The 19,201-nt window shown below is 34.2% G+C and overlaps 3 protein-coding genes across 6 annotated transcripts in view; 2 read left to right on the top strand and 1 right to left on the bottom strand.

Moving 5' to 3' along the window:
- LOC129804095 (protein PET100 homolog, mitochondrial) overlaps positions 1–19,201 on the top strand; it is a 225,944-nt gene that overhangs the window by 9,746 nt on the left and 196,997 nt on the right. The gene's annotated exons all lie outside the window — the stretch shown is intronic.
- Positions 1–19,201, top strand: part of LOC129803882 (uncharacterized) — a 211,136-nt gene that overhangs the window by 160,684 nt on the left and 31,251 nt on the right. For all 4 annotated transcript variants that reach the window (XM_055850761.1, XM_055850770.1, XM_055850753.1 and 1 more), the window contains exons 5-6: positions 8,836–9,129; positions 13,493–13,607. In XM_055850761.1, the coding sequence (XP_055706736.1) occupies positions 8,836–9,129; positions 13,493–13,607 (409 nt within the window). The remainder of the gene's footprint in view (positions 1–8,835; positions 9,130–13,492; positions 13,608–19,201) is intronic.
- LOC129804041 (uncharacterized) lies at positions 13,613–19,117 on the bottom strand. Its single transcript, XM_055851053.1, has 3 exons — positions 18,936–19,117; positions 18,027–18,806; positions 13,613–13,987 (listed from the first exon to the last, which is right to left on the bottom strand). The coding sequence occupies exons 1-2, from the start codon at positions 18,982–18,984 to the stop codon at positions 18,130–18,132; spliced, it is 726 nt and encodes a 241-aa protein (XP_055707028.1). The 5' UTR covers positions 18,985–19,117; the 3' UTR covers positions 13,613–13,987; positions 18,027–18,129.

Raw genomic sequence — 19,201 nt, 5'->3', positions numbered from 1 at the left:
CCACGTCTAAAGTGGTGTCATTTGCATTTAAAACATCGTTGTCGGTACAACGTACGGTTTCTTGCTATCCGCACTCACACAAGGTTGACTCATCCCATTCTTACGGTCACTTTATCTTTTATCTGCCTCATTTCAACTCTGGAGGCAAGATATATTCCCACTCTAATTATTCGGGAAGGATCCCGTTGGATTGTCGGTGTGTGTGCAAATTCTGTGCTGTCCAGCTCCCAATCTTTTTCCCTTCCTATCACTTTGTGATTAGTCTCCAGAAAGTGCGCTGCGCACTTCGTGTCGTGGCAGTGCAGTGTGAAGTGTTTTGTGTGGAGAGAGGGGAGAAAGGCTCCTCAGGGCTTGGCTCTGGGGCTACCTCCGGAAGATGGTGAAGATGGTGAGGATCCTTTGCCTTGAGGACGGGCCCCAACGGAACATCCTCCGGGGGACGTCTCGTCGCCAACGCGGGAGGCCTGCTGCCCCTTAGGGGGATACCGTCGGGGGAGCACCACTGTCCATTGAACATTGCATTGGAGGAAAAAGAAACCCTCAGCGCAGTCAGCCCAATGGATTTGAGGGAAAATATGATCTAGGATCGGACAAGAGCCAATTTCCTGGCCAACTCTCCTTACTGGCTGTAAATCTGTATGTAATAGGCCCCTCAATCCTTTTACTTCGTTTAAAATTAAAACATTTCCGGCCCAGCTATTAACTTAAAAATTTAAATCTAACTTAATCAATTACAAAGTCTCTTATGTTATCAAAAATCAGTTTTTTACCTAATAAAGCTAGTTATACCATCCTATCCACATTCGTAAACAAACCTTTCACTGTCCTACTCCTGTTCTCGGTCGATTTAGCGTCCGCTATGTAAACCAACTTTAACCAACTTTTTTACCACCGGGTATTACTTGGTGAAGGCTGGTCATTTATTATAATTATTTATTGTGCTTACACTCGAGTTCTTTTCAAGTAATTATATGTTTTGCGTTTATGTGGCCACCGCCGGCTTAGCGTTGATGACCATCCTCCGGAGTGATAACAGTGGAAAACTCCTTCGTAGGTTGTATATACCGTATATGCCAATCATTAATAGTATACATAATTAACAATTCTTGATATATGACATAACAACATGTCCTAAACACAATATTTATGCATAAATATTGAAGAGTACCGGTACAAGTACACTTCCCTAAGGAAATCAGTTCCTGTGTTCGCTCCATCTACTGTCTTTACCTTGAAAGTAGACCAAAGTAGCTTGAAAGTAGTCGGTTCCGAAGCATATTTCTGATGAGTGTTGCAAAACCATAAACTTTAATAATCTCATATCAATCAATCAATCAATATATTTTTCAGTCCAATCATTACAAGTGACCCCTTAAGTCCACTGGGGTAAAAGGAGCAAATGCCAACCGGAAGATAGAAGAGCCTAGCCATTGGTGACTGTTCGGCTCAAAGATAAAGAGAAAAAATAACAGTTAGAGATATGTATAAACAATTATTTCAATAATCAGTCATGTAGCATATATTTTAGAGATTAACATATAGTTAGTTGGATCAGAAATTGTCGTAACTTCCTCATCACCTCATCAGCAGTTAGTGTATAGTGTGTGTATTTTTATGTTGTTAGAAGAAGTGCTAATGGCGCGATGAGGAAGTTACGACAATTGCTGATCCAACTGACGATATTGTGATTGACGGAATCATATGTAGCAGTGAAATCAATGAAAACAGCTCTCCTTAAACTCATTTTCATTGTCAGGTTTGAAAATCTGTATAAGTTTAATTCTTCTTTGTTGCTGACTGGGATGTTATCGTATAAAATGAAAAGAAAATTTATATCTATATGAACATTTTTTGAGCTTATAGTGAAACGAAATCCGTAGTATTAGTGGCAACGGTGCAACGAGGGTTTAGTTTGTCTAAAAATAACTTTAGATAGTAAAAAATATATTATCGGTCAACGATGACTCATTCGTCCTCATAGGGTTAATAAAATTACGTATTGAGACAATTTAATTTAACCTCTATATTGCTGCTTTGCGTGTGAAAAGGTATCAGGCCTGAAACCCTTTAATCTAGAGGGATGTATCAAAGCATGTTAGAAGGTGTATTTTCTGAGCTTTAACCGCAGCTTTAGTTATTTATACGAAAGCTTCACATATTTACACATCCCAAAACACAATAAACAGTGTCTTCAACTTTGTTGGCTTGAGATTTTCTTCATTCTCTTATTTAATATACTACGAAAAAATATGTACATGGTACTTCACCATCCTTTCGCACAGAAAAGAAAAGATGAACATCCAAAAAAAAAAAGAACTAGATGGCAGACAAAGTGGAAATCTTCAAAAAATAATACATAATAAATTTGGTTTCCTCGAGGATAAATAAGAAAAAAAAAGTATCATAGTCACATGAAATAATATGAAGTAGAATATGGAAGGAGTGTGGATAAAAGAAGAATATGAGCTTGCTATTCAAGTATAATTTTCTTTACTTATATAGCACCTATCTAAGGAGAGAACCATAAAGTTTTCCCCCTCGAATTCAACTTTGAGGAATAATTGCTGAAACTTCAAATACAATCTCTTTGTTATTTTTTTTTCTTCTACTCTACTTTGTGCCTCAATCTCGCTCGCTTGCCAGAAATTGTGGGAGAATTTTCAATTTTCACATGCCAGTGTAAAAATGTTTGCCCATTTTTCTAGTCAATTTCGGCTAAAATAGTTTATTCTCTCTTCATTGTTTTTGAACAATGTATGAATTGGATTTTCCTATCAGAATCGGAAATGCTGGAACTTGAAACTCTTTCTATGAGCATTCCAGCAAATGAAATTGAAGTAAAAATTGAAATTTTCTCATTTAACTGAACAAGAATTTTAAAAATCTCCTTTACAATTTTCCAATTTTGTATTAGGTAATAAAGACTATTTGAACGATTTGACCAGACATTTGATTTTCAATTTTAGATAAGACGATTTCGAAAAATATATTTCAAAGTGACCCTGATTTTCTCATTGTTCAAACTCGTAATTTATTTGAATTAGTGTTCTAATAAATAAGATAAGAAAATAATCTTATCGTAATGTTCCAATAACTTGAGTGGTTTATCGACACTATTCAGGATATTGGAAAATAACCCAGTTTTCTAGAAGAATAGAAAATCTTTCACTACGATTTTTTTTTACTTGTTATTGTGTGGGGTACTGCCCATTCGACAACTGTTAACCCAGTCGGTGGCCGATTCCACCAATCCTAATTGTTGAGTCCTATGAAAGGTCCAAATCTTCAACAGTTTCCGCGAACAGTTCATTCCGAGGAAGCTGAAAGATGCGTTGCAGTTTCAGATCTCCATTTTCCCCAAGGGATGATTCATTAGCAATTAGAGTAGCGCGGGTTTCCGGTTTCCCAGAAATATATGAATTCCCCAAATTCCCTTGAAATAGATTCGAGATTCCTGAAAAATACAAGCGTTACACGGGCTTCAGTGTAACTAAGGCTTAGGGCCTTGACAGGCCTGGGAATTAGACGAGAGACGGCTTAGTGTAATCATACTCGACATAATGGTTAAACTTCATTTCCATCATTTTCCACTAAGTCGTCTTTCGGCTTAAGTCGTAAGTGTGTCTAGGGCATTAGCCTAAGGCCAAATGGCTTAACTTCTCTAACTAGTTATTGGTAAAGGTTTTTGGGAAAATTTTAATTTAGTATTAAATATTGAGGGTAAATGATCCATAAGATTTTCGAAAATCGAAAAAATAATTGCTATTTAGGGTGAAAGGAACACCTATTGACACTTTAAGAACTTGTGTCAGGACCCCTATTGTCAACCTACTCTGTACCATTTGGAATACAAAATTTGAACATTTATCCTTATCGAAAAACGTAGACTAATGAAAAACAGAAAATTACTTACACTTTATTAGATAAAAAATAAATTTCAACATTTTGACAAAAGTGTCAATAGGGGTTCCCTGTCGAAGAGGTGTTCCTTCGGACTTATGAATTTGAAACTTTCGGGAACTGGGGTAAACCTCTCGTCTGAAGACCACTTTACTCGAGTTCCCTGAAAACCTATTGGTTCCCCGTGAGTTCCTTAAAAACCGTATGGGTTTCCATAAAGTTCCCTGGATAATGTATATATAGACTTCCCGGATTTCCAGAGAGTTTCCGAAAAAATGTGTGAGTTCCCCAGGATCCCCGTGGATTCCCTGAAAAAAGAAATGAGTTTTCCGAGTGCTCCTAGAGTTCTCCGAGTTCTACGTGGATTCCCTGGCTAGATTGACTCGGATTCCCCAAAATGAGTTACCTCTTGTAACTTAGGGCTTATTTAAGGTACACGGTAAAAAATTTTTGACTGCTTTATTGTGATTTTCATTGTAAATTTTACATTAAACATGTAATCGTGTGTACTAATAGACATTTGTGTAATTTGTACACATTTTTTCTGAAAACTGTGTAATTTGTACACATTTTATTTGAAAACTGTGTAATTTTACACAAAATATGTAAGAAAATATACAAAACTGTGTAATCATTCCCAGTTGATTACACAGTTTACTATTACATAAAATTTAAATTACACATTTTCAGATTACACGTTTTGTTGAAATACATAATTTGTGTAACTTTACAAGAATAATCGTGGTAAAAAAGCAAACCAACGATTTTTCTTGTAATGTTTTTTTTTACTGTGTACATCTACACACCCCTTTATCAAGTTTTGTAAGCAATTTTGGACATTATTCTTTGCTTTTAATGAATTTAATTTGCAAAAGGGCATTGCGACCCAAAAGTTTTCCCAATCGGTTGAGAAACCGTTATTATAAACATAAAAAATAACTGTTATTATTAAGTTATTTAATGTAATAGGGGAAAGCGCGCTACCTTCAAACGATTCAAGCTTCGGACAATTCTATTTTTTTCTCTATGTTCCTTATGGATTTCACCTATAGTTTTTTTCTAAAATTTTTAAACATTGGACTAGCTATTACAATATAATATTATAATGGTCCAAATCCATTTATTACACATTGGAAAAAGTGCAAAGCACAAATCGTCCGAAGGTAGCGCGCCTTCCCCTAGTATTATGGAAAAATCGCTCAATGTGTTTTTGAAGGGGCGGAAGATAAGTTGTTGGAAAAACGAAACTTATGTCAACGATCCATGAGTCGACTTATGGGGGATCCCTCGAAAATCCCATTCAAATATCTCTAACCGTTTGGCCTCTAAGTGTGGTAATGGCGGGACAAGTAAAAGATTGTGAAAACTGAAAATTTTGAAAAGGAAATATTAGAAAAGAAAACTCTTGGAATTAAAGGTTGATGCCTATACCGATAAAATATTGTACTAACGTCTCAAAGTACATTTCGCACAATTCTTTTTTTTTTAGTTTTTTGGAGTTACTTACGCTAAAAGCACTATTCTTCAAACTTAGCAAGGCCTTATATTTATGAGCCAGAATTATTTTTTGAGCTCTTACTTAAAACTTTGTTTGGGTGTGCCTCTTGGACAGCACAACAATCTAGCTTTTTGCTAAGTTCCTCAACACAATATTTTCCACATTCTTTGTTCTTCCTTATACAAATGTGCTATATGCGTGCAAAACACTTAAAAGTTTTCCACACAAATGATCCAACATAGCAATTACGATAATACTAAGGAGAGACAGCATGGAAAGTGTTTTCTTTCCTCGAATCTTCTTCCGTTTTTTTTTAACACATTCTTGAGTAGTCTCCTTGAGGCAGAAATGGTGTTTGTTTTGCGTGCAAATTTATGTGAAAATGTCCTGAATTCCTTCTGAAGGCACATTGTTGAAATGTGCACCCTAAACATTACTTCACGTCCATTGAGGTTCTTGTTTTATTTTACTCCACGATGCCCAAGTAGAAATGGGTATATATGGAGGTAGGACAGGCTGTTTCAGACAATTATTTCTCCACTGAAATTAAGCAAATTTAGAATATAGCACTATTACTTAATTAGATTTTAAAAATAGAATAATCTACCGCTTCAGGCATTAATGAAGTAGGAAATTATTGAGAATTTGTTTTTTCCAATGTAATAAAGAATATTTAAAGTTCAAATTAAATAGCATTAACAATAAACAGTTTTGGGGCTTATTATTGCTCGTTGTTTTTTTTTTATAGAACAGCTAATTAAAATATATATTTCATGTTTTCATTTAGCGTTCAAAATAAATAGCAACATTTTATTTGAATAAAAATAATTTTATTTCAGTCATAAAAATGTAAATTTAATCACATTTCATGTTTTATTGCTTTCTATTTACTTGTTGCTGGTTCAGAAGTCAAAATACAGGTAAGAAATATCGAATATGGATTTTAGAGAACTCCATCTCCCTAAGTCGATATTTTCAATGGATTTTATTTGTTTTGCATACTGTTTCTTTCCCCTTCAAAACAATATTCCTTTTGTTTCTCAAAATTCCATAATTTATAGCTTTTTTTCAATTTTTAGAGGTTATATAAAGCTAGAAAATAAAAAGTGTAACTTGTTAGGACGATAAATTGTAGAAATTTTTTTAAAAGAGTTCCAGAAAGCCAAGGGACTTTGAAAAGTCCAGTGTCCGATATAGCAAAAAAAATTGTATTTTTATTCAATTTTAAAAGTATTAAGAGTAATGTGAATGAAATTAAATCTGAAAACTACTTTTTAAAATTCCAAACAACACTCCTGAAAAAGAAGTAATAAAAAAAATTCAATTGTTTGTTAAAAATATTTGTGTTCTAACATAAGACTTTGGGGATTGCTATATGTCCAAAATTTGACACACTTATAGACTTACGACTTATAGAAATATAGAAATATAGACTTGCGGTTTTCGGTGGCTCCCCTATAAAGAGATATATTTTCCTTATTTTTGTATCTCTTTGTTTGATGCCATGAACAAAATTCCATTCCGTAATGCGATCTTCAGACAACAGATTTAGTCATAATAATTTTATTGCTTTTTCAGAATCTATTAGGTCATTTCTCTTAAATAATCTAAGTCTAAGTTAAATTTTCCAATATATCTTGACTGATAAGAAATTATAACAGTTAAGCCATATAGCTAAGCCTAGGTCTGAAGCCGGTATAACGCAACTTTACTAATAAAATTAGGGACCAAAGACCAGACCACAATTGCCGTATCGCCTTCCATTATGTCGTACCCGATCTAAATTACCCGTACCCGAGCTAAATTGATAAAGCAGATTGCAAATGTCGAGAGTTTGAATGGTTTAGGTGCTATTCCAATGATTAATGATCATGTTTGTTTAGCACATAACTGTTATCAAATGTTACTGCATAATCGACTTTTCCTTGTTTTTATTGGTTCCTGTCACTTCTGTTTGGTGGTTTTAGAACACGGCGAGGACTGTAGAAAATAGGTGTGATTATGAAGGAATCACACCTAACAGTCATGACAAGAACCAACACAAAGAAAAGTCGGTAATACAGAGGCACTTGAGAACAGTAAAGTACTAAAAAAAATTATGATCATATTTCATTGGAATAGCATTATTAAACACTAGATCTTCTCGAGTTAACCCTCTAACGTTCAACTTTTAAATATACAAAAATAAGTAGGAGAAAGCGCGCTACCTTCGGACGACTTAAGCTTCACATAATCCAATTTTTTCTCTATGTTTCTTTGAATATCACCCATAGCTCTTTTCTGAAAATTTGAGGCATTGGACTAGCTATTAAAATATAATATTATAATGGACCAAATTCATTTATAACACATTGCAAAAAAAACTATTTGTGCGAAGCATAAATCGTACGAAGGTAGCGCGCTTTTCCCTAGCCAGAAAATTTTTTCTAGACTAATTTTGGTCCAATAAACTCAAAAATACCATCCGTTCTTCATCATCTCTTTTAGTTTAGGCGCAAAATGCGAAAGCTTTTCTTTAATTCTAGTACTTAAGGATGATCATTCACCGACCGGACATGGTGGTTATAATTGTAGAATAGCAGGGTGGCAAAGTCACCCCCGAAAGGCAGTCATGCGCATCCACAGTAGCTCCGTAAGATATAGAACTGACAACTCCGTCTTTGCGTAAAAAAAAGTATTAAAGCATGTTTTGAGATCTCTCTTGTTATAAAGCTAAGTTCCTTCTTCGGATGTAGAAGAAAATGATGTACCTTCGGACGACTTAAGTTTCAGACGACTCAAGCTTCGGACAATTCAATATTTTTTATATGTTCTTTATGGATTTTGACCTATGGTCTTTTCAGAAAATGTGAGGCATATAGAATCATCTGTGTTCTCTAACAAATCGTGTCCAAGAAGCCCTCTAGCCCCTATGGCTAATAATAATTTTTCAGGTAGCAGTATTTACCTACAATTTCACATACTTGACTTCTTGTGTACATTGGTGGCGCATAATGTATTCCTTAGGCTGTTTGTAAATGTACAAATTTCATTCGTGTGTTTGGCATAAAAGCCATCTTTTTTTTGGGAAATGCGCACGGGCAACGTCGACGTGAGAATTCAAAGTGAAACGATGAAAAAAAAAGAATTGTAGGTATTTTTAAGGGCACTCAGAGACACCCGCTGGATGCTGCTGGGTAATCTCCCAAACGCACAGCGTGGATATTTCTGTACACATAAAAATGGAATTAGTCCAAATTTAATTGTGACGCATTGAAGCTGCTGTCATGGATATTCTTTCTATCTTTTAACCAGAAATATTACTGGCAATGTTATAGATATAATTTAATGTCAGCATGATAAATACAATGCTGTGCAATTTTCTGGCAAATCCATCTGCATGAGATGCGATAAGATTTGAAACTAAAACAAGTATCCTTGATCTATCTGAATTGCAGATGAATGGTGCCACATACAAATCAAGGATGAAAATCTCAGCTGGTGGCGTTGGACGAAATTTGGCAGAAGGCATCAGCAAACTCCATGGGAGGACACGATTCATCTCAGCTGTGGGCGATGATCAAAATGGTGTATTCATCCGCAATCTTATGCCCAAATTGTGCATCACTGACTCCCTAATTATCAATTCGATTCATCCTACGGCCAATTGCGCTGTTGTTCTGGATTCAGCTGGCGATTGCAAAGTCGTCGTTGGTGATATGCAAATCCATTCTTCAATCACACCAGATTTGGTAAGTGACACACTTTAAATATTATCCTTTACATAGGCGCAAAAGCTCTGTTCAATAATACTATCAATATTCCACTGTAGACCATTTATTTATTTCACTGATGGTAATGCAGCGGTTATTCATTAATCTTCTGAATTATGGTACAGCAAATAATGGTCAAATACCGCAAAACATTGAGCTTTAATCCTTTATGGCCTCTACCACATTGTGAGAAATTTTTGTCCAAATGGAGCATTTTGATACTTTGAATCGATTTACGTGCAAGCGATTTTCTTCAAAATGCACAATTCGTATAAAAATTTCACACAGTGTGAAGAGGCCCTTAAACTTCAGTAGACTCTCGCTAATTCGGTCCCTTCAACATCAGGCTACAGTAGACTCTCTCTTATCCGTGGACTCTTTTTCCGGGTGACATAAAAAAGTCCGTGAAACAGTTAAATTTAAAAAAAAAATTGACATTTCCCCGCGTTATGGGTTTTTTTTTGTTAAAGAAAATGTGCTTTATCTACTTTAAATTTTTTCACTGTAGCTTTTTTGGACAGTACGCATATTTAGAGAGAATATCGATTCAGTCAGGTCAGGATTCGCAGGATTCACTCCACAAATTTTCAATATAAACAAAAAAAACTTTAGATTTCAAACAATTTGATGTGTATCACTCTCAAAATCCATGTGATATTTCGGTCCCGCTCTCACGGATAAGCGAGAGTATACTGTATTTTTTATTCGGGCAGCAGTTAAATTTGAAAAAAAAATGTTGACATTTTTCAAGTTCGATTATGATTGTTTGGCAAACAAATTTGCCATGATTTGTCTCAGGTGTGATATGATTTTGCATTATTAAGGGCTTTCACGAAATTTACAATTAATATAAGCATATAAACTTAATATGTGTATTCAGGTGAACAAAAGTCGTTGCATTTCAAACAATTTGACGCCCGAATTTCTCTCTAATTCGGGTGACATTTCGGGCCCAAATGCCAGAATTTGAGAGAGTCTACTGTACAATTTGTTTATCTCTGAACCGTACACAACAAAAAATGAAATTTTATTGCTGAAACTCCACAGAAAAAGCCACTTACAAATATGTTTTTGACAAACTTTAATGTGTTTGACAGGTCTGAAAACCTATCGTAGTGTTAATTATCGGATAAATTCAGAATTTGTCTGTAGCGGCCTCCACACACGATGACAAAATTTTATCAAAATGAAGCATTTTGAAGTAATTTTTTTGCAAAAGGCAAAATAAGTCAAAAGCGTCCATGCTTTTAGTAGTTATATATTAGGGCGTTTCGACTAGGAAAAATTTTTTTGGCACTATCTGAGGGTGCTCTACATGATGAGACAAGAAAGTTTTTCTTCTACGACCATATGATCAGACGCTGTTTAGAGGTGGCTGAACGACCCTCTCTGTAGTGTAAAATCCGGTAAAATCAGAAATTTGTTCTTGAGCACAAAATTGAAGAAATAAAACGAAAATTCAATAAACGTGGAGCAAAAAAACTGTAAGAGAAATTAATCGTAGTTTTTTTTTGCTCACCGTTTATTGAATTTTCATTTTATTTCTTCAATTTTCTTATATTATTTTCACCTAGTGCCACCGAGTATGAGATAAGGTAATACGGTAACGGAAATTTGCGTAAGAATAGCATTGAAAATGCATAAATTAACGAAGTAATCTGAGACTACGGCGAGCATTTTATTGTCAATGTCTTTCTGCCCTAAAGGCGTCTACACATTGGGAGCAATTTTCGTCAAAAATTGCGTTTTTGACAGAAATTTGACGTTTCCCCCTACAACGCTGCAGGGAATTTCCTTCAAAAAAGCAATTTTTGACAAAAATTGCTCCCAATGTGTAGAGGCCATAAAACACAATTTCTTTTCATCAGTTAGAGTTCCAGAAACGTCCTGCATTTCTTCCATTATCTTCAAATGAAGACATGCGTCAAAAAGAAGTTGAAGGGGGACGATCATTTGACCAAAACCAATTTACAAAGCCTCAACTACAAACTCCAACGATGAGATGAAGTGCTATGGTGTGAGCGATGCAAATTAAATGTGTTTGTGCTGCACAATGAATCTCTGCTCGATGATTGCTCTCAATGATTGAATACCGCTGTCTCCTGCCAGATTGTCTCACAGAAGAAAATCGGGATAAATCACCTCCTTCTGTAGCTTTCCATAGATTTCTTTTACAAATCACCCCTTCGGCTTATAAACACTGCACATAGTAGTGAATTTGTAGAGTTTCCACTAAGAAAAACCGCTGAAACTTCTTAAAATTTACTACGCCTGAAGAAACGTGTCTATGTCTATCACGTCCGATAGCTCAAACCGGTCCCTAATCGGGCACAAAATTTTGTTGACAATTTTCACGTTTGATTTTAAAGCAAATTTGTCAAATTTGCTAGTTCCTCTTGTTTTATCGTGATTCTTTATAATATTTGAGTGCTTTTTGTGGAATGTACAATAATTTTGATGCCCAAATTTCTCAATAATTTGGATGACATTTTGCCCCATATGCCCGATTGAGAGAGGGTCTACTGTACTTCAGCTTCAGTTGTTCTCAAGTTAAAGAATTGAAGTAAAACTTTCCGAAAATGCTGATTTTTACTATCAAATTCGACATACAGTGCTGTCTCGCTATATGCACAGTTTGGGTACTTTTTTTGACAGTTCTCTCTCTGAATATGCACAACTTTTTTTGAAATTCCCAACGGTTTTTCTCCTCCTTTTAATAAATTATCATTTTTTTATTGTTTGAGAATTTCCCGTGTTATTTTAAATATAATATGAGACAGAAAAAATAAAATTAAGATAATTAAAAACGAGAAAAATTAGTTACCAAGAAAATAATTTTCTTTTTACTTTGTCAAAATGTAAACAAATTGATTTTGAATGCAACCGACACAAAAGCTGTGCATATAGAGAGTGTGCATATAGAGAGACAGGACTGTATTCGTTCTTTTAGAAAAAAAAAAAAACACTGAGCTTTTTCTATTGGTACTACGCGTACTACAATTGCATATGGCTGACAGTTGACTACACAGAAAAAAATATTTTGTAAAAATGTTCGTAAATGTTTGTAAATTCCTATGGGGGAGTTACGAAATGCTCGTGAATTGTATAACCCACAAACATGTTCGTAAAAGTTTGTACTTTTTCACAAACATTGATCGTAACATGATCGTTTGACGAGCATTTTTTGTACTTTTACAAACATTTGTTCGTAAATGTTCGTAAAATGTTGTCATTTGTTCGTAAATGTTTGTTTTCCTGTTGAACGTTTTACAAACATTTACGAACAAAAGAAAAAAATTTTACGAAGAAATGTTTGTAAAAGTACAAAAAATGTTCGTCAAACGATCATGTTACGATCAATGTTTGTGAAAAAGTACAAACTTTTACGAACTTGTTTGTGGGTTATACGATTCACGAGCATTTCGTAACTCCCCCATATAATTCACAAACATTTACGAACATTTTTACAAAATATTTTTTTCTGTGTAGCCTAACTTCACACTATGTGAGCTATTTGTCGCCAGCGCCATCTATCTGTGAACTGCGGATTTCCAGTTGAGGATCTAATTTAGTTATCAACCCCTCGATGCTGTTTTTTAGTCCAATCATTAAGGTGGATAGGGTGAATAGAATCAGTTAATTAAATGGGCGGTTGCATGAAATGTGGATGTGATCAAGTTTTTTTTTGTTGAATTGAAATCAATAGCTTTATTTAGCATCTATATTGAAAAGTAATTTAATTGAGGGTTGGAAGCTCCAATCAGACCGCTAACATATCCTTTGCAGAACCCATAAATAGAACTAATTAACAAAGTTAATATACATCTATATTGGTGTGTCTTGTTAATTCAATAAAACATCCATTTACGATTATAGTTCATCTCTCATAAATATAAATCCAGTGACTGAAATTAAAATCCTTTTAAGCAAAATTTAGCTGTATTGAATGGACTATATTCACAAGAGAAATTAATTAACTATAGCCTCTCCAGTAGATATTTGTGCAGAGAAAAAAATGATTTTAAATTGAATTTCAAGAGAGAATGAAATTCCGGAAATCCAAATCAAATATACTGCATAACGTCCGCTTGGGATTATCCTCACCTCTAGAAATTCTCTCTAAATCCACTAGAGTGACGTCGATTGAAGGCCTCTCTTCTGTATGCATGGAAATATCAATTAAAATGTCCATGAGCTGTAAAATAAAAAGAGAGACAAAATGGAAATTTAATTTTCATCCAATCAGCTATTTTTTGTCCATTTTCTTCTTTCAATTGCTTTGAGCACTTGAAGAAATCTTACAGATTCCTTTTTTCTTCATTATCTTTTTTTTGCTGTTTAGATTGAAAGGAACGAAAAGGCCATTGTGGACAGCCCTATAATTGTAATCGATGCAAATATCTCCCATGAAACCATGGAGATGGTATTCAAGCTGTGCCAAAAATACGAGAAACCTGGTAAGTGTTGTAGACATACATTTTATTTATTCGTTTCTTGTATTCTTACAAAAAAATGTTACTCGCAATTCTAATACTAGATACAATTCTTTATTTATTTTTTTTATAAAAAAACGATAATACATGAAGTGAAATTCACAGAATTCTTTTTGTGAATTTTGTTTGGACGGAAGTGTGTATAGAAAACTCCCAAGAAGTCTTTTTCTTTAGGGAAATGCACTTTTTATTGGAAACTTTAAGTTTCCAGTACAGTAAATTTATATCTTTTAGAAGGCTAAAATCATAACATTTCATCGAGTATACAATTATAAAAGATGATAATTAATTACACTGCACGTGTTGAGATTCATAAGAATTTTAGTTCACATTGAAGTCTCAAGCTGTTGGAGAGAAATTACATAAATTAGGACTAATAAAAGGTGTCTTTTTTGCAAGGAAAGTTATTCGAGAGAATTTCGTGTTACTATATCTTGCACAAAGATCAAAGTTTAAAATAATTGTTTAAAGCCACTTGAAGTGGTATTAATTAGGATTTCAGTTATTTCTTTGTCCCAGAAGTTTAATATAAATTCACAAAATGTCCCATAAACGATTGCAAAATTGTATTTAAAGGTGAAAATATATCGGAACAATAGTTTTACATATTTAAGGGAGATCGGGGTATTTTGCAAGACATTCTTACTTTTTGCTTTTCAAAAAAAATTATATATTGATATCTTTAAGTAATGAAATAAATATTAAAGTCTTGAGTATTAAATTATCTTTAACCTTAAAACGTCAAATTAATCAACTGAAAGATACCTCAAGAATCATTTAAAATCTCTTTCGACAAAACTTGACTATGCAAAGGTAGCCAGGAGGATAGGAGCAACTAAAGAAAAGAATCCCTTAGACTATCTTGACTTCTGGGCGTGTTATAGAAGACAGAAGTCAATATCTCTCACCGTATAGCCTAAAAGTCGAAAAAATATATACGACCAATATACAAATATTCCAATTTGATAAATCATTTACGGGTACTTGACCGATTTACGAGACAAATAAAATCGAGTTGGAAATTTCAAGACGTTTCCAAAACATCCTTCAAGCAAATCGATTGATAAATAGGCCCATCAGTGGAACTTTGACCTTCAAAAATTCAAAATGCAAATTTTCCAGTCATTGGTAAAATACTGCACAAAAAGTTTAATATTTCAAGGCGCCACTCTTATTTTTAATAAATACCACTATTGCATTTAAAATGTCTCGGTTTTTCACTTAGATTTTTCGCAATATCGATAGGACACATTGTAGAAATATTAGGGGAGACTGGGGAAAAAATTTATCAAAACGGTTATTTTATCATTTTTTCAAAAGCTATCAGAGAATCTGACTGATTTCTATTGATTTCTATTGTTATTTTCCTCTGACTTAAAAGTAAATGCGCTTTCAGCCATTTTCCAAAAGATGATTTTGTGGAAATTTTCAAAACTGCTGGGGCAAATTTTGTCAGACATGCGGTATTTTTTGTCATTTTCCTTCGCTTCTCGTGAATGAAAAAATATCCAATTGAGATATTTTGATAGGAAATTTATTACTTTATGCAGACCACTTTTTAATATCTAAACCAGGAATGTAATTTTTAAATTATTTTCCAAAAGCTGTTTTTGGCAAGAAAAAATTCTTAAAACCTTTGACGTTTATTGAGGTTCACGAAGTCAATTTATGATAAAAATTTGAAGTGTCAGTCTCTTTTCTTTTGGAAGATATTGAATTTTAAAATTTTCGATTTGATAAAGTTTGCCCCAGTCTCCCCCTATTCCAGTATATTCAGAGAAAATCTGTAGAATTTCAGCAGAATTTCTGCCCACAAAATCTGTAGAATTTCAGCAGAATTTTTGCCGAGAAATTCTCTAAATTTTTGGCAGAATTTTTGCCAAGAAAATCTGTAGATTTTCGGCAGAATTTCTCCCTAGAAAATATGCATAGTGTCCATCACTTCACAAAAATATTGTTGATTTATGAAGAAACTGTAGAAGTTATCAAAAAAAAAAAAATGATATGTTCTGCTTAACAAACATTACCGAATAAACATTTTAGATAACTAAAAAGATGCGAGCAAAAATAATAATTTTTTAAAATTCGCCAATGGAATGATACAAAAACACGAAATTTAGGTCGACACTCTGCTTAAAGTTTTTACTTCACTATAGTCTGCTTATAACACGGCGTTGCAGAATTCTTTATTTTATATAAACACTATGATATCACTAAAAAACACTCTATTAAATTTTGCAAACAAAATTCAATGAAAAAATATCCCATCTTTTAAGACATAGTTGTCTGGAAGGTCTGGAATGTAGAAAAAATCGGCAAAATATCCACAGAATTTCGTCAGAGTGTGCACTAGGATTCGTCAGAAAATCTGCAAAAATTTTCTGACGAATTTTGTCCCTAGCCCAAATAAAATTTGTAGGAATATCTACAGATTTATCGGCAGATTTTCGGCAGAGATATAGATATTTTATGCAGAAATCTTAAAGATATCTGACGAAATTATTTGACGGGCCTATCGATTATTGGAGTCAGTGTAACTAAGAGCTCAAAAGGTTAAATTTCTTGATTGTTTTCTAAGAATCTCCCAAAGGTGCTTACCCTTTAAAAACGAGAGGACCAAAAATTAGGGGTCAGAAAAAATCTAGTTGTCTGACATAACAAATTGTCTGACCGCCCCATAGCAAAAGAAAGCGGAATAAGGAATCACAGGGAAGAATTCCTCGGAATTTTCCAGTATTTTTCCTTGGTAAATTCCACCGAAATTCTCCATGGTATATTTCCAAGGAAATTCCCATGGATTTATAGTGGATTTTTTGTGTGGAATATTTCCCATTAAATTCACGTGGAATGAATATGGATTTTTCCACCAAAGAAAATGGAGAACAAATGAAGATGTCACATGCATCTCATATTTTCATTTCACTATATTAAAAAAATAGTAAATTTCACGAGGATTTTGATATGTTTTATTAAATTAAATCACCGATAACGAATTTACACTTTAGATAAGAAAAAGATGTCGAACAAAAAAATTATTTTCCTAAAAAAAAATACATTCCATGAAATAAAAACACGTATATTTTAGGTCCACAGTCTGTTTAATGTTATCACTTCACTATTATCTACACAAAACGCAGCGTTGCAAAATTAATAAATATTATAGGTAACACAGAAAACACTTAAGATCTTTGCATAAAATTTGCGAGCAAAATAATTAATCTATTTTGTAGCGCCACAAACATTTTCTAGCGGTAAAGCGAAGAAAAACAAACGTGTGGAATTTTCTTAGAAAACTGTATGGAAAGGTAGTGGAATTTTCCGTGGAATTATTCATTGGATTTTCCCCAGGAAATATGCAGGAATTTTCCTACAAAAAAGGGGGCGTGTTGCGGTAAAATCCATAGGAAAACTTCTGGAATATTCCATGGAAAATTCCAGTGGAATCCGCGGACATTTCATATGTAATTTTCCATATAAACTTTCCACTAGAAAGTGACGCTAGATTTCCATGGAATGGCCATTTTCCATGGCCTCTTCTTGGAAAAATTCCATGGAAAACTGCGGAAATTTAGCGTCCAAATTTCATGGAACGACCGGAATTTGACGTAAAATTTCCAATGGAATTTCCGCGGAAGTTTGCTATGGCGTCGTCCATATTCCTCTTCTTATAAACATCAAGAGATTCAATTTATAAGAAGATATAATACGTTTGAAAAAGAAAGAAATGAAAATTCACATCACTAATACTAAATATATTTAGAGTGAATTGACATAAAAATTAATCACAGAAACTAAGTGATTAATAATACTACTCACTCCAACTGAAAAAGTCACTGTACCATACAAAACGTCTTTAAAATTGCCCCGTTCTCCCCTAAATGGAAGCAATTATAAATTGGGATTTAATTGGAATTTATTTGGTGAAAATGATAAACATGCTGTTTTTGACAACATTAAATAAAATCTCCTCAATTCTCCAATTAAAAAACTGAGAATCATAATAATTAAAATTAAAAAAAAATCTTCCATTTAATTACTTTTGTTCTAACAAAAAATCAGTTATAATAATGGTTTGTTTTTATGGTATAACTACCAATATTTTTGCCAATTTTGCGTGTTTTTTTAATAAAAAAAATCATATGGCAGGTGAACATTAATTACTGAAAGTGAGACATTTTAATAATTGATGGATGTCTAAAATTTTGATTAAATTAAATCTTAAAAAAGGCATTGAAATCTTGTGAGATATTGGTTTATGTTAATTTCAAGGTATCCTTGCACAAAATGCCGTAATGAAATTCCCAATTTAAAATTTAAAAATTCTTCTGCAAAATTCTCTCAAATTTTGTTTGAAAACCAAATGCATTTAAGAATAATTCTTACCTTCAGTTTGAGAAATTGAGACTTCAGCTGCGGTTGTGAAGAGAAAATAGAGGAAGGATAGAGTGGTATTTAGTGGAAGTGAAAGTGGTGGTTCTTGTGGCTTCTAAATGTATCCCTGAAGACTTCGATGGTGATGAGGATGGAATCCAGGTTCTTGCATTTGCATCTGCATCACGAGATTCTTTGCTTCGCGTCTCAATTCGTAGGATCGTCTGGATTCGCCGAAAAGGACAAGAGCAGCAACTCCCAGGATCATAAAGGCAACGACGGCAAGGGCATAGGACCAGGATAGGACATTGAATTTGGGATATAGGAGCCAGTCTCGACGATAGGCATTGCCACCGAAAATTGCAGTGGCCAGGAAGAGGCATACGGAAGAGATGGCAATGCAAAAGAAGGAGATCCTGGTTAAGAGCCACTCATAGCGTAGGACGAACTTCAGGGGCCAACGTACGAGTTCCAGAGCCATAAGGAATAGTGCTCCGAAGGTCAGAAGGAAGGCAATTGTCACAAAAAATTGGACCACCATCAGCCATCCTGGCAACAGCCATTCACGGATAACATAATATTCCTGGCTGAAGATATGATGACACCCATCAAAGAGACGTGGGAACTGATAGTATGGGTAACTAAAGTCCCGGAAACAGTATTCCCAGAGACCCATGTTTTTGAAGTTACTGAAGGATTCCTCGTAGGACTCAATCCAATAGGGAGAACAGAATGACATCATCAAAAAGACACTGGCCACGTAGGATAGAAGAGCTCCCAGGACGAGGGTGTCTGGAAGAGTGAATGAGGAATTTTATAAGAAAAACAATTAGCCAGAAATGGGCGTGACAGCGCCCCAAAAGAACAAACACAGATTTCTCTTCAATTTTTTCCATGGATATCTTGGGATAATTGACTTACTTGATGCCCTGGGATATTCATTTTTCTCCGATGTGGTAGACTGAGCCATTTTTCGGTGGAAAATACAAGAAAATGAATGATTTATTCACTGAAATAACAACTAAACAAAACCACACACAAAAATATCAATGGACGGAATGACAAGCCCCAATAGCACCCAAGACACCTCATGAAACTTACCTAAAACATTGGTGCCAACCTTCCCAGCGAGCACAGTTAGCAGAATAAAATAGGATTTTCAGCATTTTTTTGCTGAATCGGTCTGC

Source organism: Phlebotomus papatasi, chromosome 1 (genome assembly GCF_024763615.1).
Source record: "Phlebotomus papatasi isolate M1 chromosome 1, Ppap_2.1, whole genome shotgun sequence".
In the NCBI taxonomy this organism is placed as follows: domain Eukaryota; kingdom Metazoa; phylum Arthropoda; class Insecta; order Diptera; family Psychodidae; genus Phlebotomus; species Phlebotomus papatasi.
Note: the sequence above shows the minus strand (reverse complement) of the source record. Positions and strands in the feature narration are given on the sequence as shown.

Bases quoted from the DNA above. Each gene is read 5' to 3' on its own strand.
- LOC129804041 (XM_055851053.1), bottom strand. From the start codon at position 18,984: ATGGCTCAGTCTACCACATCGGAGAAAAATGAATATCCCAGGGCATCA. The intron at 18,807-18,935 runs GTAAGTCAATTA...TCACTCTTCCAG, and splicing joins TGAATATCCCAGGGCATCAA to ACACCCTCGTCCTGGGAGCT.